Source organism: Mesoplodon bidens, assembly GCF_964165515.1.
Source record: "Mesoplodon bidens genome assembly, chromosome: 10".
Taxonomy (NCBI): domain Eukaryota; kingdom Metazoa; phylum Chordata; class Mammalia; order Artiodactyla; family Ziphiidae; genus Mesoplodon; species Mesoplodon bidens.
The window spans coordinates 92,217,368-92,241,518 of record NC_138172.1 but is presented as its reverse complement, the minus strand read 5'-3'; the positions used below and the strand labels follow the sequence as shown (position 1 = coordinate 92,241,518).

General features: G+C 39.4%; 1 protein-coding gene across 2 annotated transcripts in view; it reads left to right on the top strand.

Annotated features, from left to right (window-relative positions):
* Positions 1 to 24,151, top strand: part of CAP2 (cyclase associated actin cytoskeleton regulatory protein 2) — a 136,906-nt gene that overhangs the window by 94,647 nt on the left and 18,108 nt on the right. For both annotated transcript variants that reach the window (XM_081245987.1, XM_081245988.1), the window contains 3 exons: positions 3,837 to 3,980; positions 4,315 to 4,400; positions 11,757 to 11,862. In XM_081245987.1, the coding sequence (XP_081102113.1) occupies positions 3,837 to 3,980; positions 4,315 to 4,400; positions 11,757 to 11,862 (336 nt within the window). The remainder of the gene's footprint in view (positions 1 to 3,836; positions 3,981 to 4,314; positions 4,401 to 11,756; positions 11,863 to 24,151) is intronic.

Here is a 24,151-nt window from a genome sequence, read left to right as displayed (position 1 = left end):
GTCCGAGATCAAGGTGTCAGTAGGGTTGGTTGCTTCTGAAGCCTCTCTCCTTGGCTTGTAGACGGCTGTCTTCACCCTGTGTCCTCACATGGTCTTCCCTTGTGAGTGTGTGCATCCTCCTCTCTTATAAGGACACCTGTCATATTGGTTTAGGGTCCACCCTCATGATGTCATTTTAACTGAAGCACCTCTTTAAAGACCCTGCCTCCAAGTACACTCACATTCTGAGGTCCTGGGGGTTAGGGCTTCAATATTTGAATTTGGGAAGGACACATTCAGCCCATAACAACCCTGATTTAGGGTCTTCCTGTCACACCTATGAGACCTTTCCTTTGTAATGGCCAGAGGGAAAATGAGAAGGTGGGAAGGTATTCATGAATTTTCCACAAGACCTGGCTAGCTTCTGCAGCAACCTTTCTTTGTTTTTCACCGCCTTCAGTATGGAAGAATTTTAAAAGTCCACTAACTTTGAAGGCATTATGCTAAGTGAAGTAAGTCAGAGAAAGACAAATACTGTATGATCTCACTTATATGTGGAATCTAGACAAACAAACAAAACCCCACCAAACTCAGAAAAAGAGATTTGTGGTTACCAGAACTGGGGGCTGGGGGGAAGGGGGAATCAGAGGAAGCTGGTCATAAGGTATAAACTTTCAGTTACAGATAAGTACTAGGGATGTACTGTACAGCGTAACGACCATAGCTAACACTGCTATATGATATGTAGGAAGGTTGTTAAAAGAGTAGATCCTAAGAGTTCTCATCACAGGGGGAAACTCTTTTTTCCTTTTCTTTTTATTGTATCTATATCAGATGATGGATATTAATTAACTAAACCTATTGTAGTAATCTTTTCACAGTATATGTAAATCAAACCATCATTCTGGTTTGATTTGTATATATTTACACCTTAAACTTATACAGTGATGTATGTCAATTATTTCTCAATAACACAGGAAAAAAAAGTCCACTGAGAACTTTAAGAACGCTTTGCTTTCTTTCCCTGTATTTCTTTTTGTTTCTCCCAAACAAAAACATGCCTTCTCCATCTGCAGATCTCAGTTAGAAAATGTTTTTCCTGATTTTGCATGTCAGTGATAGGAAAGAGCTGGCCAGTGAATCTTGTCAATCAGAGATTTTTAAACTGGCAGATATCTTTGAGGTCTCCTGCTATTTGTCCAGCACTCACAATGTACCTGACTCCTTACCAAGCACAGACATGTTCTCTCATTTACTCCTTCTAACAGCCATGTGAAGTGAGTGCCATTATCAACAGTATTTTGGAGATGTGATCATGGAATCATAGACAAGTTTGGCCAGTTGTTTAAAGTTCTAGAGCTTAGTACACTGACTTGCAAGGACTTGAACCCAAGCAGTCTCATCCAGACCTGAGCCTTTACTCTCCCTTGCTGGGGAACTAAGATCCCACATGCGGCACGGTGTGGCCACAAAAAAAAAAATACCCAACCGTATACATGTAAATGCCCTCTGATATTTTCTATTCTCTTTCAGTTACTTTTTTAAAATACTGATTGTGACCCACTTAGCTGAGTCTGTCAAAAACCTGAACTAGAAGACCTAATTTAGACACCCGTAACCCTAAAATCCTGTTAGCCTACGTGGATGTTTATTTGGAGCCTCTCTTATCTTAAGTACACAGACTGTTTGTTTGAGGCAAATGAATATTATGTATTACAGAGAACATATTTTTTACCCCCAGTCTGAGCTAACTGAATAATAGTAATAATGATAGTCAATTAACGTTTATTGTGTCCATCCCATGTGCCAGAGGTTTAAGACGTCACCTCTCCTGTAGCCTATAAGCTGTAAGTATTATTATCTCTGATTTACAGATGAGAAGACCAAGGCTTTGGTTAAGTAGTTTGCTCAAGGCCTCATAAAGTGTCAGAGCAAAGATTTGAACCAAGGTCATTATAATTCCAAAGCCTTTATACATTTCTTTTAGGGGAGGGCATATACAGGGTCAAGAAGGAGAAGTGAGGGCTGGAAGCTACTGCAGCTGAGCATTATTTCTTCCCTAATGGTTTGCTGTCCCTGGCAGAAACACTGTCCTAAAGGATGTTAAACTACCATTGTAGCAGTGATTAAAATCTGCACCTGGGAGCTTTTCCAATTGCCCCCGAAACCCAGGCCACCCCCAGACCAGTTAAATCAGAGTCTCTGGGGGTGGGGCCTAGGCCTGGTTTGTGTGTTTTTTGTTTTTATTTTTAATTTATTTATTGCTGCGTTGGGTCTTCGTTGATGCACGCTGGCTTTCTTCAGTTGCGTCGAGCAAGGGCTACTCTTTGTTGCGGTTTGTGGGCCTCTCATTGCGGTGGCTTCTCTTGTTGCAGAGCATGGGCTCTAGGCACGCGGGCTTCAGTAGTTGTGGCGCACAGGCTTAGCTGCTCTGCGGCATGTAGGATCTTCCCAGACCAGGGCTCGAGCCCGTGTCCCCTGCATTAACAGGCAGATTCTTAACCACTGTGCCACAGGGAAGCCCCCCAGGCCTGTTTTTGAAAGCTCCCAGGTGATTTCAATGTGTAGCCCAAGTTGAGAACCTTGAAGTTCAGTTAAGAACCTCTGAAGTCTTGGTTAAAGAAATTAAGGAGCTTTAAGGGGCTTTTCTATTTTAAAAGACTATGTAAAATACTGCCTAAACCTCTTCAACTGCTTTTACAAAGCTGAAGTACAAACTGTTGCTATTTCTTTAGAGAAAAAAAAAAAATCAGATAACTTGTATCTGCTCTTCCAAACCAAAGAAAGTCAAGAATGCTATGGGGAGATGCTACAAGCACCAATCTCTGTGATACTTCATAACTCAGCTCACATAATTTTAGAAGTGTTTTTATGTGACTAGAAAAGTCAGTTGTTGAATCAATTAATCAGAAGTGAGAGGGGTGGGACTTCCCTGGTGGCACAGTGGTTAAGAATCTGCCTGCCAATGCAGGGGACATGGGTTCGAGCCCTGGTCCGGGAAGATCCCACGTGCCACGAAGCAACTAAGACCATGTGCCAGAACTACTGAGCCTGTGCTACTGAGCCCGTGTGCCACAGCTACTGAAGCCCATACACCTAGAGCCCACGCTCTGCAACAAGAAAAGTCACCACAATGAGAAGCCCATGCACCGCAACAAAGAGTAGCCCCCGCTCACCGCAACTAGAGAAAGCCCGCGCACAGCAACTAAGACCCAATGCAGCCAAAAATAAATAAATAAATAAATAAAAATTAAAAAATAAAAAAGAAGTGAGAGGGGGGGTGAGTAGCCATCAGCCAAGTTGTCTGAGGACAATGCTGAAAACCAAACCAGACTAAGGTTACTATAAATATTATAAGCTGTTACATTTTCGTACAGAGAGCCTCAGTGAAAGATTTCCACTTTTTCACATGGATTAGTAATTAAGGTAAAAACCCAGGACCCTTCCTCACGTCATTTTCCCACAGGAATAGGAAGATATCCTTTTACTAACTTCTACCTTTCCCGATTTTAGACACGTGTTATTCTAGGCTGTGATCTGTGCATTCCATTAGAAAATATAACTTGATCTACACTCAGTTTCACTGTGTTCCATGCAGCGGTCTCCAAAACGGGGACTGTATCGTACTGCTGCATTTTTTCCATGTCTCAGGAGACAGCATTAATAATGTAAGAAATCTGCACAATTTTCATACTTCAGAAAATGAAAATACAGTATGACCATAAGAAAAAAGTCTGCTGGATTCTGAAAGCCCCTGACAAATGACAAGTGCTGAGTAGCCCTGCTTAGGCCAGCGTGGGTGGAGGGGCTGTGCTTCCGTTCTGTCCTCAGTAACAGTGCTCAATGTTTGCTTCCAGAACGACGTGGCTGCACTTCTGAAACCAATATCGGAAAAGATTCAGGAGATCCAAACTTTCAGAGAGAGAAACCGGGGGAGTAAAATGTTTAATCATCTCTCGGCCGTCAGCGAAAGCATCCCTGCCCTTGGGTGGATAGCTGTGGTGAGTCTGGCTGGAATGTCGCCCCTGCACCTTGTCAGGTTTGTGGAGTGTTTGGGAGAACTCATGGCTGCCTTCAGGCTCCTTCATCCTCCGCCTGTTACATGAAAGGAAGATTCCTTTCAGGCTGAATACATCAGCCCTTTCTTACCCTTTTGAAGTTCAGGGCTTTGTGTTCTGACATGTGGAAAGTGCTTCACTGATTTTACAGAGCAAGATTTGCCTCCAACTTTCAAGTCAACATCTGCATTGCTTCTCTTCTTCTTTAAGGCATTTTCTTTCTTATCCTATTTTTTTTTTTTCTTTCTATGCTTTGGTGATGGTCCTGTTCTCTCAGTCCCCCAAACCCGGTCCTTATGTCAAGGAGATGAATGATGCAGCCACCTTTTACACTAACAGGGTCTTAAAGGACTACAAACACAGGTACGTACCTTCTTTTATTGACCAAATTTTCAATTGATTGTTTGTTAGACATTTGTCCCCAAGCTTAATGTAGTTCATTACTGATTCCTTTCAAAGTCTAGTTTACTACAAACATTAAGGAAAAATCCCATCTTCCCAGGTAGAGCAAAGTGGAAAGTGAAATCAATGATCCAGATAATATGTGTGTTTTAGAAAGTCTGCCTCAGTTCTCTGGTAATGAATAAACTCTCCCCATGTGAATGCATGTCACTCTGTTATGTATCCCCACAATAATGAGAGAGATCCGTGATGGTTTGTGATGGACCAGCCCTAAATAGACAAACCTTTTACACTGATCAAAATAGAATTGGTGAGAGTTCCCTGGTGGCACAGTGGTTAGGAGTCCACCTGCCAGTACAGGGGACATGGGTTTGATCCCTGGTCTGGGAAGATCCCACATGCCACGGATCAACTAAGCCCATGCATCACAACTACTGAAGCCCACGTGCCCTAGAGCCTGTGCTCTGCAGCAAGAGAAGCCACTGTAATGAGAAGCCCATGCACAGCAAAGAAGAGTAGCCCCTGCTCTCTGCAACTAGAGGAAGCCCATGCGCAGCAACGAAGACCCAAGGCAGCCAAAAATAAATAAAATTAAAAAAAAAAAAGAATTGGTGGGTGAGGAGAGAAAGTACACGGGGCTTAGGAAATGAAGTATAAATGAGGAACAGAGATGAGATGAGACAATAAACCAGGCCAATGAGAGGGAAACCAGAGATTGCGTTAAGATGAAATACAGTTGGGTGGACAGAGAGACGTCTGTAAGAACAGCCGCCATTCAAAGTGCTGCTGAAAGTACAGATGAGACTGAACCAACAGGTTTTGCCTGGAGAGCCAGCTTAAAAGGACATTGCATTCTCCAGCACAAATAATAGATCCTAGAGAGCCGCAAACTGGGGCTAGAATTGGAAATGGGACTAAATGGGGAGAGGCCAGAGCTGAATAGACAGGAAGATATCTCTGAACTGCTGAAGGGGTGTCATGAGATCCCTCACCTCTGATGATGTCATGGCCTGCCTTGTCAATAGCTGGCAAGATGTGATGTGGCTGATGCTTCATCATGCAGGAAAGGAATGAGGTGAAAATAAGAGCAACAAAGTTCCACCCCCTGGGCACTGAGCTCAGAGTGAATCCCCCTCTGAGCCCTTAGGTGACGGGAATAGAAATGATCATCAGTCAGCAAATGCAGGGGTTCCTGCATTTCACTCACAGACCCAGACTGTCCAGATGAAAGGAAACTTGAGGACCTGAATAGTCTGGATAATTGCTTCAATTCACTTCTTTCTATTACTAACATAGATCTAAAAATATGAGCCAGAAGAACAGGTTTTAAGTAGGAAAAGAAGAAAACAACATTATAAGACAAATTTTGTATGGAATATAGAAAAATTGCACAGAATGTGTAAATAAATACCTCCTGTAGTCCCAGGTCATTGACCAATATTACATATTCAAAACTTGCATAACTATTTCTTCTATAGGTTATTTTTGGTTTTAATAAACATTGAGTAGATACAGGAGAATATTTATAAATATATGTAAGATATAAAAATTACAATACAAAAAATACCCATACATCCAACAATCATTTTAAGAAATATGTACCAATACTTTCTTTTTTTTTACTAAAAAATAACAGTCACACTCAGCAACCCACTGCTAGGTGTATTTCCAAAAGAAATGAAAACACGTCCACACAAAAGCTTGTACATGAATGTTCATAGCAGCATTATTTATAGTAGCCAAAATGTGCTACTGATGGATAGACAAATGAAGTGTATTTGTCCATCGACTGATGAATAGACAAATAAACTGTATATCCATACAATGGTATATTATTCAGCCATTTTTTAAAAAAATGAAATATACAAGTAGCAGTATGGATGAGCCTTGAAAACATTGTGCTGAGTGAAAGAAGTCAGACACAAAAAAACACATATTGTATGATTCCATTTATATGAAATTCCAGAATAGGCAAATCCATAGAGACAGAAAATAGGTTAGCAGTTGTCTAGGGCTGGGGAAGTTGGGTGGAAATGTGGAGTAACTGCTAATGGGTGTAGGATTTCTTTTGGGGGTGATGAAAATGTTCTAAAACCACTGTGTTAATGACTGCACAATTTGAACTAAACTATTGAATTGTACACCTTAAATGGATGAATTGCCTGGGATGTGAATTATATTGCAATAGAGCAATTATACTAAACAAAATAAGACAAAAACCAGCTGCAGTGTTCCCCTCCCCTCATAGAGTTTAGTCATTCTATGTTAGCAAAACAGGTCTTAGAGCTTTTAGGAAGCGCAGCTTTCAAGACAGACTTCCGTCCACCTCTTTTCCTCCTGAGGTCTCTCCCACCCTAAGGAAACTTTGGTTAAATTACTGATACTCAGTAACAGACTCCCTGCACCCAGAGAACCATGTTTGAGGCAACTGTGCCCAATGATACAACTCCAAATGTTGCCACTTTGTGTTGGAGACTATAGAACTGTGCAGTATGAATGAGAAGAGGCAAAAATGGGCATAGAGGGAACCTACCTCAACATAGTAAAGGCCATATATGACAAACCCACAGCAAACATCATACTAAATGGTGAAAAACTGAAAGCATTTCCACTAAGATCAGGAACAAGACAAGGATGTCCACTCTTGCCACTCTTATTCAGCATAGTTTTGAAAGTCTTAGCCACAGCAGTCAGGGAAGAAAAAGAAATAAAAGGAATACAAATTGGAAAAGAAGAAGTAAAACTGTCACTGTTTGCAGATGACATGATACTCTACATAGAGAATCCTAAAGATGCCACCAGAAAACTACTAGGACTAATCAATGAATTTGGTAAGGTTGCAGGGTACAAAATTAATGCACAGAAATCTCTGGCATTCCTATACACTAACAACGAAAAATCAGAAAGAGAAATTAAAGAAACAATCCCATTTGCCATCGCAACAAAAAGAATAAAATACCTAGGAATAAACCTACCTAAGGAGAAGAAAGACTTGTACTCAGAAAACTATAAAACACTGATGAAAGAAATCAAAGATGAAAAAAACAGATGGAGAAATATACCATGTTCTTGGATTTGAAGAATCAGTATTGTGAAAATGACTATACTACCCAAAGCAATCTACAGATTCAATGCAATCCCTATCAAACTACCAATGACATTCTTCACAGAATTAGAACAAAAAATTTTACAATTTGTATGGAAACACAAAAGACACAAAATAGCCAAAGCAATCTTGAGAAAGAAAAATGGAGCTGGAGGAATCAGGCTCCCTGACTTCAAATTATACTGCAAAGCTACAGTAATCAAGACAGTCTGGTACTGGCACAAAAACAGAAATGTAGAACAATGGTACAGGATAGAAAGCCCAGAGATAAACCCACGCACCTATGGTCACCTAATTTATGACAAAGGAGGCAAGAACATACAGTGGGGAAAAGACAGCCCCTTCAATAAGTGGTGCTGGGAAAACTGAACAGCTACATGTAAAAGAATGAAATTAGAACACTCCCTAACACCATACACAAAAATAAACTCAAAATGGATTAAAGACCTAAATGTAAGACCAGAGACACTATAAAACTCTTAGGAGAAAACATAGGAAAAACACTCTTTGACATAAACCACAGGAAGATCTTTTTTGACCCACCTCCTAGAGTAATGAAAATGAAAACAAAAATAAACAAATGGGACCTAATGAAACATAAAAGCTTTTCACAGCAAAGGAAACCATAAACAAGACAAAAAGACAACCCTCAGAATGGGAGAAAATATTTGCAAATGAAACAACAGACAAAGGATTAATCTCCAAAAATACAACCAGCTCATGGAGTTCAATGTCAAAAAAACAAACAATTCATTTTAAAAATGGGCAGAAGACCTAAATAGACATTTCACCAAAGAAGACATACAGATGGCCAAGAGGCACATGAAAAGATGCTCAACATCACTAATTATTAGAGAAATGCAAATCAAACCTACAATGAGGTATCACTTCACACCAGTCAGAATGGCCATTATCAAAAAATCTAGAAGGAATAAATGCTAGAAAGGGTGTGGTGAAAAGAGAACCGTCCTGTACTATTGGTGGGAATGTGAATTGATAACAACCACTATGGAGAACAGTATAGAGGTTCCTTAAAAAACTAAAACTAGAACTACCATATGACCCAGCGATCCCGCTACTGGGTATATACCCTGAGAAAACCATAATTCAAAAAGAGACATGTACAACAGTGTTCATTGCAGTACTATTTACAATAGCCAGGACATGGAACCAACCTAAATGTCCCTGGACAGATGCATGGATAAAGAAGATGTGGCACATATATACAATGGAATATTACTCAGCCGTAAAAAGAAATGAAATGGAATTATTTGTAGTGAGATGGATGGACCCAGAGTCTGTCATACAGAGTGAAGTAAGTCAGAAAGAGAAAAACAAACACTGTATGCTGGCATGTATATATGGAATCAAAAATAAAAAATAAAAACATAAAAAACGATACTGATGAACCTAGTGGCAGGGCAGGAATAAAAACATAGTCATAGAGAATGGACTTGAGGACACGGCGGGGGAGGGGGAAGCTGGGGAGAAGTGAGAGTGGCATGGACATACATACACGACCGAATGTACAAGAGTCGGATGGTGGGAAGCAGACGCATAGCACAGGGAGATCGGCTCGGTGCTTTGCCATGACCTAGAGAGTTGGGTTAGGGAGGGTGGGAGGGAGAGGCAAGAGGGAGGGGATATGGGGATATATGTATGCACATGGCTGATTCACTTTGTTGTACAACAGAAACTAACACAGAATTGTGAAGCAATTATACTCCAATAAAGATCTATTAAAAAATTTTAAAAAGAAAAAAAAAGAAATGAAAGACAATCTGCTCTGCTCACATAAAAATAGCAGTTCAGGAAAGAACAAGCTTAAGTTGCAAAAATATGTCAGCATGAACAGCCCATGACGACTTCAACATCATAAAAGACCTCTTTACCTAGTCTTTTCTTGGAATATACAGAGGTGCCTATTCAAGATACCTAAGTCTCTGCCTTTTTGCATATCACCCTTGGAGGCCATTTTTGTTTTTATCTCAGTTCATCAGCTCCTGTCCTCCTCCCAGTCCCTACTTGAGTGTATCTTGGGCCCATGGGTGTGAGTGATTCTCCCCAGGTGGTAGTATAGCCAAGAGGGTTAGGAGTTCCACTTTTTTGTACATATACAAAGAGAGATAGTATTTGCTCCTCAGTGTCGGCTATTAAGTAGAAAATGTACTTCTGACAGCATCAAGGACAAGGCACTGACGCTTAACGGACCACCTGAAGAGTGGGTAATATGCTGGGGAAACGCAGCCACGGGTGTGGCTGTATTCAGCTCACTTCCACAAGTAGCCAGACCAGTCCCAAGTCACTGGTGAGCTTCCAGGACCGATAACCCAAAGCAAGCACAGCACTCCACAACCACTCACTCAACACCCATTTATGGGCGCACCCAAGCTGGCTGTGTCTTCCTTCTGTGTGAACTCAGTGAGGGCTGTGGGGTGTTGCAGACTCATGGGTGAGGCATCGCCAGTGAGGCAGACTTATTGCTGCCTACCTGACAGACAGGCACGTGGGTGGAGGAGGTGAAAGGCAGGCTTCCTTGAGGTTTACACAGAAGGGCTACGGCCAGTGGACTCTGCATCTGTGCAACCTTTTCAACTGGCTCGACTGGTTGCTTGGCTCTTTTTCAATAAATGAATAGAGCAGGTTAATTATTTTGACTTTCTAGAGGTAAGACCTCTCTGAGTCATAATCATTAAGAGTCACACGTCCTTCCCATAGCTTCTTACAAGGGAAGTGTAACTGAGGCTGGGTTTGCAGCTCTGGAGGTATAGTTGAGTCCTTCTCAATTTGTTGTCTCTTAGAAACTGACTTCAGGTTAAAAGGCACCATATTGTTATGCCTTATTACAAGTTTTGCTAGAACTTTCTTCAAGTTAAAATCGTACTGTAATAGTTAAAAATGAATTTGCCTATGCAGGTTTGGACTTCATCCTTTGTTAAACTTTTTAATAGAAGTGTACTGAACGTGCAGCCTGCTTTTTCTAGAATGCCTACAGACGTGTGTTGTATGTACATACATATGCACATGTATATATTAAATGACCATATATATAAATATATGGGTTTGGGTTTTGATTGTAAGAGTGAAAAAGTGACAATGAAATATTTCATAGATTTGATCATTACAGTCAGTAAATCTAAAGATGTAGAACAAAATCACACTCATGTTTTTCCTCTTTGAGGGGCAGATAATTATGACTTCAGTTCCCCATTTCCCTTTTCTTAAATGGCATGACTTAATACAGTGGGATTCTAAACATGCTCGTGGTACTTAGAGCTTTTCAAGGAAAACAAAATATGTCCAGAGACAAGTCATTACTGACAAGAGCTTGAATAATAGAGATTTCCTTCCGTGATTGTCTTCAGATTAATGGCCCAGGTTTGTGATTAAATTTTTGTTAACTGATATTTCATCATTTTCTCATTTACCACTACTTTATTCAAAGTAGGAAAAAAATGGGTGAGTGGAAATAATCCAAAGGAAATGCAACTATTTTTGCCTACCTATAAATTTAATATTTCTAACAGTTCTCCCAATCCTGTATATTAATCCAGCTTTAAAAGTTGGATTAACATTTTACCACTTCTTGGTTCAGTAAAATTGGAATAAAAATACCAGTCATGCCCTGCCTGACTTGCATTTGTCCTTATGAGTATCAAATTGAAGTAATTTAAATGACTGTCCCTTTAGAAGTATTGAGTGTTACCCATTTGTAGGAAGTCATTTTTCTTACTATAGCAACTTCCCTTGTCAGCCCAAAATTCTCCAATTTGGTTACACTTTCAACCAAATAATTCCACAAATTATTAGAAAACAAACCAAAGGACGTTTTCTTTTCTGTACCATTCTCCTGCCTGAAAGTGCAATTGTTTTTCATTTTGCATCAGAAGCAGTACAGAGAGAAATGGTCTCCCCTCCATGTTCATCTCCCTGTGAGAGATGACACGAGGATGAACTGACTGAGTTTGGTGGATGCTCTCTCTGTGGGCCTCTCTGCTCCGCACTGGAGCTCAGGGCACTCAGCTCCTCTCAGGGGAGACCAGGACCACCATCCTTTCAAGGTTCTTTTCGGAATCAGTCCACACTGACTGGTCTAGAAAGACAGTTGTTCCAGAGTCATCTGGAGCCTTAGTTACTGGATTGCCATGTGCTCCCCAATGTTTTTAAATAGATCCTAAATCCACTCTCTTCCACTCTCTTTTATGACAAAGTGATTTACGCCATGTGGATTGGGTAAAGTCGTATTTGAACATATGGAGTGAGCTTCAAGCCTACATCAAGGAACACCACACTACAGGCCTTACTTGGAGCAAAACAGTAAGTACCCAGCCCTCTTCCACCTGAGTAACAAAAGGTCATAAAACTATTCATTCTTGGTAGCCTGGCAATTTTAGAATTTACCTCAAGGAAAGCATAAGATAAAATATACATGCAGAAGCTGCTTATGAAAATGCCATTGTCATAGGAAGGTCTGGAAACTGCCTATATGACACAGAAAAAGAAAATGGTTGAGTTGTCAGAAGAACCCAGTGAAATACTCTGGGGTCATTGCAATATCACATATGGTGGTTACATGGGAAATGATTTACCAGTCAGTGTGATAAAGTAGAATGCAAATGTTATGAGCACTAAGACGGCATATGTATTAAGAAACTGTGTGACTAAAATCAAAGGAAACAAGAAGATTTGAAAATAGTTATAATTTTAAGAAGATAGAATTATGAATAGAATGTTTTTTAAATGTTTTAAATTTCCCTTTTGGCATTTTAAAATTTACGAAGTCATATGTTTCAATACTTCAGTAATCCTAGTGCTTTGAATGGTATCCTAGTCCTAGGATAAAATCCCACCTGTGTCTGTTCCGACTTGAATTCCCACATGAGATTCTAATATGACTTGTGCCCTCTTCTTCACCTTGTCTCTCCTGTGTTCCCCGTCTCACTGGCCCAGCACTACCAAACTACTTGTGGAATTCTGAACACATGCAGTGCTTAGACTGAACCAAATCAAAATGTCATTGTTTCAAAATTTGCAAGTCTCATATTGTTTAACCTTTATTGTGATGTCCTGAACATATATCGTGCTGTATGACCTGAGTTCCCTGGGGAACCCTCTTCCCCAAGACTCAGTTCCAACGTCATCTCTTTAAGAAACTTCCACTGAGGGCAGTTCTCTGATGGTCCACTGGTTAGGACTTGGTGCTTTCACTGCCGTGGGCTTGGGTTCAATGCCTGGTCGGGGAACTAAGATCCTGCAAGCTACACAGCTTGGCCCAAAAAAGAAAAAATAAAGAAAGAAACTTCCATTGATCTCCGTTGGAGCCCCATCTGGTTTGATGGCTCTCCTCTATGCCTCCTTCGTATCTTCAGTATACCTTATTCATATCCCTTTACATATAGAATTGTAATTTTTTGTGTGTTTTTGGAGCTCTCCCACTGGATTGGAAACTCATCTCTGTCTCCAGCCCCTCGCGTAGTGCCTGGCATGGAGTAAGTACTCAGTAAATAGTTTGAACTAAATCGTGAATTAAGGTACTCTTAGGATCGTCCCTGCTCTTTAAAATCTCTGCACTTGCTATAAAAAGGCTTCCCGTGGAAACTTCAGTCCATTAGAAATGAATGTTACCTTTCAGTTATCACAGTGGATGGTCTAACCAGAGTAAATGTTGAGAAGATGAAGTGGCATGTTTGTGAACTCAGTTTAAAGGTAGAGCCCTCACTCTCCCCACAGTCATAACCAGCAGCTAACCTTCACGCAGAACGTTGCTTTCAGTAGCATAGGCTTAATACCAAGGCAGAGTTTGTGATTTTTCAAAGCAGTGTAGGACTTCTACACTTGTTCCCCAACGCTTGTGGTACATATGTTAACCCTGACCTCTAAAGACTGATGCTTCTTTTTATTTTCTACTTTGTCTGTTTTCTCCATAAGAAATGCAAGATACAGTAAGTTGATTATTTTTCTTCTGCCCACAACATTATGATTCTGTAAAGAGAGTTCATAAACATTTGAAGGGTTTTAATATGGAAGGGTATGTGTGGAGGTAGGTGGGTCTTTGTGTAGACTAATTGGAATTATTTTTCATACATTTCAAATGAGATGCTGTTTTGTTATAGATCAATTTGTCATAAAGGAGAATTGTCACATGTTTGCCATGGAGATAGGACATCATGAGAAAACAAAACTAAACATCGGGGCTTCCCTGGTGGCGCAGTGGTTGAGAGTCCACCTGCCTGCCGATGCAGGGGACACGGGTTCGTGCCCCCGTCCGGGGAAGATCCCACATGCCGCGGAGTGGCTGGGCCCATGAGCCATGGCTGCTGAGCCTGTGCGTCCGGAGCCGTGCTCCACAACGGGAAAGGCCACAACAGTGAGAGGCCCACGCACCGCAAAAAAAAAAAAAAAAAAAAAAAAACTAAACTAAACATCAAGAGTCCTTGGATGTCTTATTATTTCATGGTAGATAAATGGAAAAGGAATGAGAACCCATTTATGGAAAATAATCATGTCAACAGACATTGGCCTATTAAGTCTCCAATAGTGCCCATGGAAAATGAATAGAAAATTACTTTTTAAATGGTTTGAATACCTTTAATGCAATGTACAAAGCTGAGTAATTATGTTTTGAATATAAAAAAGAAGGATTGATTATTACAGATAAATAAATGTAGTTGTTTTCCTTTGCTCTAACACCTGTCTTTTCATCATGTTCGTTAGAAATATATGCTTTGTAACAATGAGTTTGAAACTTCTAAAGGCAACCCATAGTAAGAAATATATTTTACACACACACACACCCTTCTCACAATACTAAAACAAGTTTCACAAAACAATACTTTCTTTTACCACATGGAATGCATTCAGATATTTTCTTTTGTGTTTTACTTCATTTTTTTATAAAATCCTGGCTGAGACCTACTAAATGGATTTCATGATCCACTAGTGGGTCACATCCCACATTTTGAAAAACATGTTATAAAACATAAATGTATATAAATATAAATATTTATTTATTTATATAAAATATAATCCTCACAGCATACATTAGGAGGTATGGATTGCCATGATAATAATGACAGCTATTATTTATTGAACACATGTTAGGATATGGGCAAATTCTATTTAAAATGGTAATCGTTATACAGCAGAGCATCTACTTCACTTCTTTCATGGAAAAGTAGTATGATAAAGTTTTGGCCAGATATTAAAAGTGAGGAATGATTATGTAAGAAAATGTTGGTTCAGTGATAACATCATATATACAAAATCTTTTGACAAACTTTAAGATATATGCATAGAAATATGTTTCCTAATATTTTTATCTTCTTCTAAAGTTTGGGGTTAAAAAAACTATTACAAAGTATATTATAAAAATTTTAGTTTTTCATTTTAAATCTAAGTTAGTAAAAACTATATGAAAGATTCCAAACCATAATCCCTAGAATAAATCAAACTGATTTCTTCTCATTTACTATGGCCTGTTGACATACCAGCAAAACAACTCATAAACAATTACAGCCAGTATCACAGCGTTATTGCAAAGGAGACAGAAAAGGCTATTAGAATTATCTGATCAAATAGCTTTAGGGAGGAAAAAATAAATAAAAATCATTTCATTTATTTGCCCACTTAGCACAAGTCTGCAAAACATATGCAGAAAGGTGGGGTGTTGGCATTCATTGTCACTACAATATTCAGAAGTTTTAAGAAATGCATTCCATCTCAATGGACAAAGTCAAAAAGCTTATGGCGACTTAACATCTCAAGTATTTTGAGTAACCATTGTTTTCTTCTGTTTTCAAATTGGATTTTGAGATTTGAGCTCTATGGGGTGTTAGTGACCAACAGCATGCTGCTCTAGACTTGAGTTTCCAAGCTCGCGTTGCTCTGAGCAATGCTCTTTCCCTTGAGTTAACTGTTGGAACTGAACTTGCTGTTCCCACCTCCTAGCCTTTGTGTTCAGACTGCAGCTGCGCCAGGCAACTGTTGTGCCCTTCAGTTGTTCCACAAAATGTACATCTTTGAGGCCAGCAATTTTTCAGGACAGTGATCGGAGAGAGGGTCCGTGTGTGTGCACAAGTGTGCTGGCGTCGGGGTGGGTTCGTTTTTGGGGAGGAAGCAGCTGTGGAGTAATCTATCTGGAATTTCTTGTTACATTTACTGTGGTAAATGGAATCTTCTCATTCTGTCAGCTTTTTTTTCACATGACCATGGACTGGAAAGACTCTGTACCAGAAATGACTTGCAGTTTTCAGTTAGTTTAATTATTCGGAACCCTTTTCCATATTAATTTACATAGTTTCCTCAGCCCTGGGTTTCAAGTGCACTTTGTTGAATAAATTGATCTCTTGGCAGGAACCCAATAGAGACACTATTATTTATCATCCCTTGCAGTTGGTCAGATTTGTAATATTCGTTGGCAGTTCCTGCAAATCAGATAACTTAAGCTGAAAGACAGAGGCCTGATCTTTACGCTTACAATGACCGCAATAACTGATCCTTTTTATGAATTGTCCAGATCAGCATTCCAACTTTTATTCTGTTCTCTGTAGATCTGGCCAGGAAAAGGTCATGAAGATAGTTCTATGAATAGGATACAGTGTGGTTGTTTTCTTAACTTTGTGGTGTGAAATTTGTTCACATATTTTTGTCCTTTTATGTGTCTTTCCAAATTAGTTTTGAGAACAGCCAGGGTATAATTATTTGTAGAATAGAATAAAACTACACATGGATGTGTATGAAGTCTTATGTTGTGGTGATGTAATTCTTTCTACTGATAATGTGGACTTTTAAAATCTATACACCAGTTGTCATCCATCCTAACCTCCCCTGAACCTCCAGTAAATGAAATCACTGGGAGTGGTCACAATTATAGACAAGGCGGGGTTTGATTTTTCTCAAAGCAGGACACTATGATCACTCCTTTTCCTCCAGGTAGATATTTCTTTTCAGCCTGTTTCTCAATGTAAAGGCCGAATGTCCATTAACAAAGCAAAAGTTTAACAGTTTGCTGGTGATCAAATTAAACACAGCCAGAGGGTATCCTGACTCATAAATAATGTAGACTCTGTAGCACATGATTAAATATGTATGTCTCGTAAGTTTTCAAGTCTTCTGGCCTCTCTGGTTTCCTCTTGATTTTTACAAGCAAAAACTGTCCTCAATCTTTTATATCAAAATTTTCATTTAGAACTTGTACCAAACCTGTGCCTTAAGTTTATTAATCAGGGTGAATAGGTGTAACCTCAGCTGGTGTGTTGTTTGTCTAGACCACAAGCTCTCTGAATACCTCTATGGGTCTACGGAGAGTGGGTCTCTCCAGTCTACCTGGCCATATCGGTGGTCAGTCTAGTCATCACTCCTGGGTTTTTAGCTCCCTTTGGGGGCTTTGGGTAGCCAGTTCCTTTCGTTCTCCTCTGGAAGAGATCCAGACTGCTCAGAGGGAGTTAGGGGTGTCGTTGACTAACAAAGGAGCTCTAAACACACAGATAATGAAGTTAGGTTGGAAACAGCTCTGAGTTCAGCCTGAAATAGACTACAGAAATTAAACAAACGTTGCTTAGGCGCCCACCTTCTATGCACCAGCTTCTCAGCAAGGTGCTGAGAATACAAAGATGGGTACGTGACACAGTAGACACAATTCCTGTCCACAGAAACTTACATTCTAGCTGAAGAACATAAAAAGGATACAACGTGATAGAATAGGGTGAATAGCATGCTAGAGGTAAGCAAAAGCACGATGCTTACATAGACCAGGAAGACATGGAAGGAATACCCGATCCTGTAGTACAGTGTGGTTCTTGGGCCAGCAGCAATCTGGAAACTTGTTAGAAACGCAGAATCTCAAACATCACCCCAGACCTCCTGAATCAGAACCTGCATTTTAACAAGATTTCCCCAGGTGATTTATATGCATATTAAAATTTGAAAAGCACTGCTCTAGTATAGTCATGCAGGACCAAAGGAGTCCAATTTGTGGGAGACTCAAGGAAGACCATTAGTTTTTACTCATTCATTTGTTCAGTAATTCATTTACTTAATAACCATTTATTGGATACCCACCTTGTACAAAGCACACACCAGACATTGTATTAATGCTACAGTTTCTGCCATCAAGCAGCAGGTTTTAATTACAATGCAAAAAAATAAATAACAATACAAGGCCATGTTGGAAAATAAACCTTGCTAATTAGACTTCTGGGTGGGCAGGAAGGGCAACAAAGGGCTACACTTGATATGAGTCTTGTTTTGTTTTGTTATGGTTTTTGGTTTTGTTTTGTTTTTATTGAAGTGTGGTCAATTTATAATATTATATTAGTTTCAGGTGTACTGATTTGGGTCTTGAAGGACAGTAGGAGTTCCCTAGGCAGACAGTAAAGGAAAGGGCAGTTCTTAGCAGAGAATTCAGCAGAGAATTGGGCACAAAGGACATGAACTAAGTACTTCGAGAGAAAAGCTGTTAGTTTTGCAGAGCTGAACATGGCAAGATGAGGCCAGAAAGGCAAATTGGGGCCATATGCTGGAATCCTTATGTGTTATCCTAAGAAGATGGGTCCATATGTGGTGTGCAGGGTTTTTTCCTTCCCCACAGGCTTTTTTTCTTTAATTGAAATAAAGTTGATGTACAATATTATGGTAATTTCAGGTGTATTACATAGTGATTTGACCTTTGCATACGTTATGAAATGTTCACCACGATAAGTCTAGTAACTATCATTTCCTAAAGTTATTACAATATTATTAACCATATTCCTTGTGCTGCATATCACATCCCTGTGGCTTATTTATTTTATAAGTAAGTTTGTACCTCTTAACCCTCTTCACTTATTTTGCCTACCACTATCCCCCTCCCCTCTGGCAACTACCCGTTTTTTCCTCTGTATCTATAAGTCTGTTTCATTTTGTTTTGTATGTTCGTTTGGTTGGTTTTTTAGATTCCACATATAAGTGAGATCATATGGTATTTTTCTTACTCTAACTTATTTCACTTAGCATAATACCCTCTAGATCCATCCATGTTGTCACAAATGGCAAGACTCCATTTTTTTAAATATTTATTTATTTATTATTTATTTTGGCTGTGCCGGGTCTTAGTTGTGGCATGCATGTGGGATCTAGTTCCCCGACCAGGGATCGAACCTGGACCCCCTGCCTTGGGAGTGTGGAGTCTTACCCACCGGACCACCAGGGAAGTCCCAAGATTTCATTTTTTATGGCTGAGTAATATTCCATCGTATATACTTGATATCTTCTTCTTACCACATCTTCTTTACCCATTCACCTGTTGATGGACACTTAGGTTGCTTCCATATCTTGGCTATTGTAAATAATGGTGCATTGAACATAGGGGTACACCATAGGTTTTTAAGCAGAAAGTTACTCACTATAAATAATGATCTAGTAATTGTTGAGGATAAATGGAAAAGGGAAGAGACTAGAGGCCCTAATACATGTTAGGAGACTTTAGTGGATGCCAATGATGAGATAATGAGTATGTGACCTTGAGTGTGACAATGGCAATGGAATGCAAGAGATGAAATGGACACTGAGTTGGAGGACAAAGAGAGAGAGAGAAATCAAATCTAAACAAAGTTTCCAATCTGGAAGTCTGGGAGAATAATAGTAACATCAATAAAAATAGGGATATCAACAGGAGGAGCTGGTAGAGAAGCAAGAAAAATATTCACCTGAGTTTTCACCATGTTGCATGTGAGGCACAGGTGAGATGTCCATCTAGATGGGGCGGTGGAGCAGGCAGGTGAAATGCAGGTCTGAAGTTCACTGAAGGGGGAGACCTAGAGATGATAGTTAAACAGAAGAGAAGATAGAAAAAAGAGAATATGATGAAGGCTAAAACCTGGGGGGACACTGTTACTTAAGAATGGAATAAATCAATCAAAGAGACAAAGACAAGAAAGAGGAGGGGACGTAAGAGCCGAGGGTCTCACAGCTCTAGAAACAGTGGGTTGGCTGATCAGCTGTGACGATCTGGGGAGGGTGAGGTTAGAAAAGGGCCGCCAACATCTATCTTATTGACCTTTAGAATGCAATTTCTGAAGGGCTGGAGGTAGATGCAGTTTTACAGAATTATGGAACAAAAAGATTTTGTGTAATGATCTCTTCATTACTTACGGACCAGGTGTCTGACTTGATGGATTATTGCTTATAGCTTCAATTTCTGCCTTTTGAAGTTTGGGGGTTATTTGTGGGTTTTATTTTTACCTTTGCTACATCTTCAGTAGAGTAAGTGTAGGTCAGAAATAAATATCTACAATTTCATACACAGTAGTTTAGAGTTAGGTGTACTATGAAGCTGTAAGCAAGCTTTCTATATTTAGGACTATTTTTATTATCTCATAAATAGCTTTGAGTTTTATTGCTAGTTGATAAGAATACATAAATGTTTTTAGAGTATTCTCTCTGTAAATCACACAGTAGTGGCTTTTAAAACTGCCTAATTTAATGATGAAGATTATTTTATTTACTAGGACTTTTTTATAACAAAGAACTCAAACTCCCTAAACCTGGAGGCCAGCAAGTTAATAAATGTTCCTAATTTATTTAAACCATCACCTTGAGAATATTTTAATTAAGGTGTGTTCATTTAAAATTCTTTAAGGCGTAGTGTTGAAGGCAGTGGTGTAATTGGGGGTGTCCCGTTGACTACTCTCTCTTCCAACCCCTCTTAGGAAAGTCAGGAGGCTGTGGTTTAAAGGTGCAGGCAGAGGTGCTCCCCAGAGCAGAGCTGGGGTGCCTGGGTAGGAGGAGACTTTGAACTCAGGCGGTCAGTCCCAGCCCAGAGGGAGCCACAATGCCCCACCGCCACCCCTCCACCCCGAGTTTTCATTCATCCCTGAGGTGCCACGCCTCTGGGTCCAACCTGTTAACTCCCTGGGGAATGCCTCAAAGCCTCCACTGCCTGAGGCTGGGCCTCCCAGTAATTGCTGCCAGGGCTGTATGGCTTTATCCACCTCCCTGTCCCTCCCCACCTCCAGTGAGCAAGGCAATGGCAATTGAAATTTTGGGCCCATCCTTTTTAGGATACTAAGTGATAGCAAGTCTTCCTTCTTTACAAGTGAATTTTATCTTTTCAAATGGCCAAAAGCCATTGAGACCCTCTTTGGAGAAGGATTAATTCAAGTAATACTCTTTTCAGTCAAAAAGAGCAGAATACAAAGGCATGAGTGATTTCTTGGTATGTGTGTTTTTGTAAACAGGTCTGAAGGCAGTCCTCAAAGAAAGTTTTGAATACTGGTAGTTTTTTTTATTAAACAAGTGTGTCGCATCAGAAACTAATGCTTTGAAAGACAGTACTTACGTGGATCTGTAAGTTCTTGTGTGATTGCTAACAATTATTCAGTTGCATTTATTTGTTGTAATGACAATGTTCACGTACCCTCCTCCTGGAATCCCCTTCCTCTTGCTTCCCTGTGTCAAATCTGACTCATCCATCCTTCAAGGTCTATTTCAAATGGTCTTCTCTCCCAGAAGCCTCTCTGACCTCCCTTGCTTATTACCATGCCCTTCCAAGCTGGAAGTTATCCTTTTCCTCCACAGAACCTCTGTAGTACTTCTTAGAATCTGTACTTCTTTTATGATGCTTAGCACTTTCTAGCTTATAAAGCAGTTACTTATTCATTTCGGTAACTATTTATGAAGCACCTACCACGTTTCAGGCACTGGGTGCATTACTGGTGACATTAAGATGAATAATGAGTGGCTCTTCAGAGCTCGGGCTCAAGACGTGACCAAACCCAAATTCACAGACAAATAATTACGATATAATGTGAAGTATCATAATAAGGTTGTTCCTAATGAGCCCTTGCAATAGAGAAACAGAAAATTTCCTCTCAGGAGAGTTCCAGAAAACCTACAAAAAGAAGAGGACTTTGAGTTGAGCCTTGAAGGGTATGTAAGAGTTTTCCAGATAGTAAATTGGGGAAGAGCCTTCCAAAAACAAAGGCACAACCTGAGCAGAAACATGAAGGCTAAGAGCCAGTTGCCTGCTGTCAGGGAGAATGGAAGTGTCTTTTCTCTCCTCTGAGGCTGTGAGCTCGTTGAAAGCAGGGTTCTCTCTCATTCTGCATGGGATCTGTAGCAGTGACTGGTACAGGGCCTTAAATAAAGACAATGTCCAAACACTTTTGCTAAATTGAACACAGTAATTGGTAATTGCATTTCTTCACAGTGGAATTTCCAGAGGCTTATTCCACTAACTACAGATTGTGTTCATTGTTTAAGAGCCACGTAAATACTGTTCCTTTATTTCTTATATCAAATGATGGTAATGGAAATGTACAGTGCATTTTCTTACAGGCAATGGCAAATGCCTTCCCTGCACTTGTCCCTTGCCATCTGCATGCCCCTAATTCCCATTTGGTATAAACGCAGGAAATACAAGCTAATATTAGATTAAGTAAAAAGGTTTTCTTAAGAAGGGAAGGTGCAGATTGTCTTCTAAAGGTCAAACAAACCCTTCATAGAATATAACATAGAGCTATGTCCAGATTCATTGGTCCAGGTTGCACCCTTGATACACGCTGAGCTCATCACAGACACTTTCCCAGACCTTTCCTGCAAAATTTGGAACTGAAATTGAGGCAAAAGTTACTTTGTCTTTAGTGCACCTCAGCTATAAACCTCAGGAGATGCTGATGCTTCTATTTTTTTATTTTTTCCTAAGTAAATAATGTAAATAATACAGAGCCAAATGTAAATCATCTTTATAACAGCTATCATTTTGCCTCACTCCCCACCTCTGCCGTTTACCAAGTATGGATAATTTAAGAAATACAGTTCTTTCTCTATGATCCTAAAATCCAAAAGCAAAACAGAAACTTTAATTCAGTGATAGTTCAGATCTAGGCTTTGCTGGCCAAATGAAGTCACAGTCCAGATAATTCAAGCCACACATCACTCTTGGTCTTACAACTGTTGGCTATCTATAGTTTGTCCCTTTGATGGGTATATTCTGCTATCTTTAACTCTGGAAATTTTTCCCATGGAAAACTTAATTCTATCTTTCCTTTTTTTATGAGAAATTACATTTTCAAGTTGCCAATGCTGGCAGACAAGAAGAAAAAACAATCTGGGAATCCCAGGTTTGGTCCACAGAGCAATAGCAAAAAAAGGCCAAACCAACCATTAAAGCTACTTATGAAGACAATTTATGCAAAATAGCTGGGTCACTTGAGCAAATTAGATTGTGTTCAACATATTCTCTGGAATCTGCTCTGAGGGCTTGGTCTGCTTTTATCAGACATCTCTGCTTTGGGCATGTGAAACAGGAATCACCACCTATGTTTTTTGAAGGGCCACATCCAGATCTATAAATTAGGAAACAATAAGCATAAAAACACTAAGTTACTGGTTTCCACAAACTGATATAGACTGTGTAAAGTATTCTCAGGCTGTTTTCCAATTTAAAGCTGTTTTTCCTTCTCTGAAGGGACTTTGTTTCTTGTTCTTTCTTCATCTACCGCCATATTTCACATCTCCAGATTATCAAAGGAATAACATACAGAGACCCCAGGAGGGTGGGGAGAATGGGGATGAGGAAACCATCAGAAGTTATTGGAGAGACCATGAGATTTGGTTTTTTCATTACCTTTCCTGTTGTACCTCTATCTTGGGCTAAGGGAGTTTGGTGTCTTGCCTCTGAAGAAAAGTGATCAAAATGGGCCTTACAAAAACAAACAAACAAACAAAAAATGGACCTTACATTTCCTTCATAATTGTGGGACCATCTTTTTATTTTGACAGTATATAAGTACCCTTGGTATTTTTATGGAAACTTGAAATTTGAGTAGTATTCTGTTACCATAGATGAAATAGGAAATATTCCCTAAATTGACTTTTTTAAAATTATTAATAAACATATGCTTAAAATATTATATAGCTCTTCATTGTAACATTTTTTAACAATTCTGTTTTCTTGGAAAGGCCCCCAGAAACTTTGTTTTCATTGGCAGAAGTCTAAAAATTATAAGAAGTGATAAAAATAAGAGAACAGAGATTAAAGTCACAAATTCACTTTGGTTTATACTCACGTTGTACAGGATGATTATCTGTTCGTTTATGTGCAATCTTTTTTCTTGAAAATGGTTGTCTGCCAATAAAAGTGCGATATAAATATGAATGTAAAATTTGTACGTACTTACAGAAATTGACAAATTTGGAAATGTATCAATTTCACCAAGTTCTTGATCTAAGTACACCTTTCAGAAAATAGAAACTAGTTTTGATATCTAAAATGTAAACAAAGCCTAAACCATGAATTTGTGAAGTATTTTTACTGCTATGAAAACTAGTTTGTGTATATAGAAAGTTAGTCTTTAGTTCTGAAACTGTAGTTCCTTTTAATCCCTCCCTTCTTTTGTGGTATGTGAGAGGTTTATCATTATCCTATTTATATGCCGTGTTACATTAAGATCATTTGAGATTCTTCATCTTTAGAAAAACTAATAAACAGCATTGGCAAAAGGCTCAGTTGTAAAACACTGTGAAGTCCTATAGTTTTAGCAGGTTAAAGTAATAAGTCTAAGTGTATTTGTGACTGAAATGGCTTCGTGATTTTTAAACGCTTTATTTGTTTATTTATTCATTCATT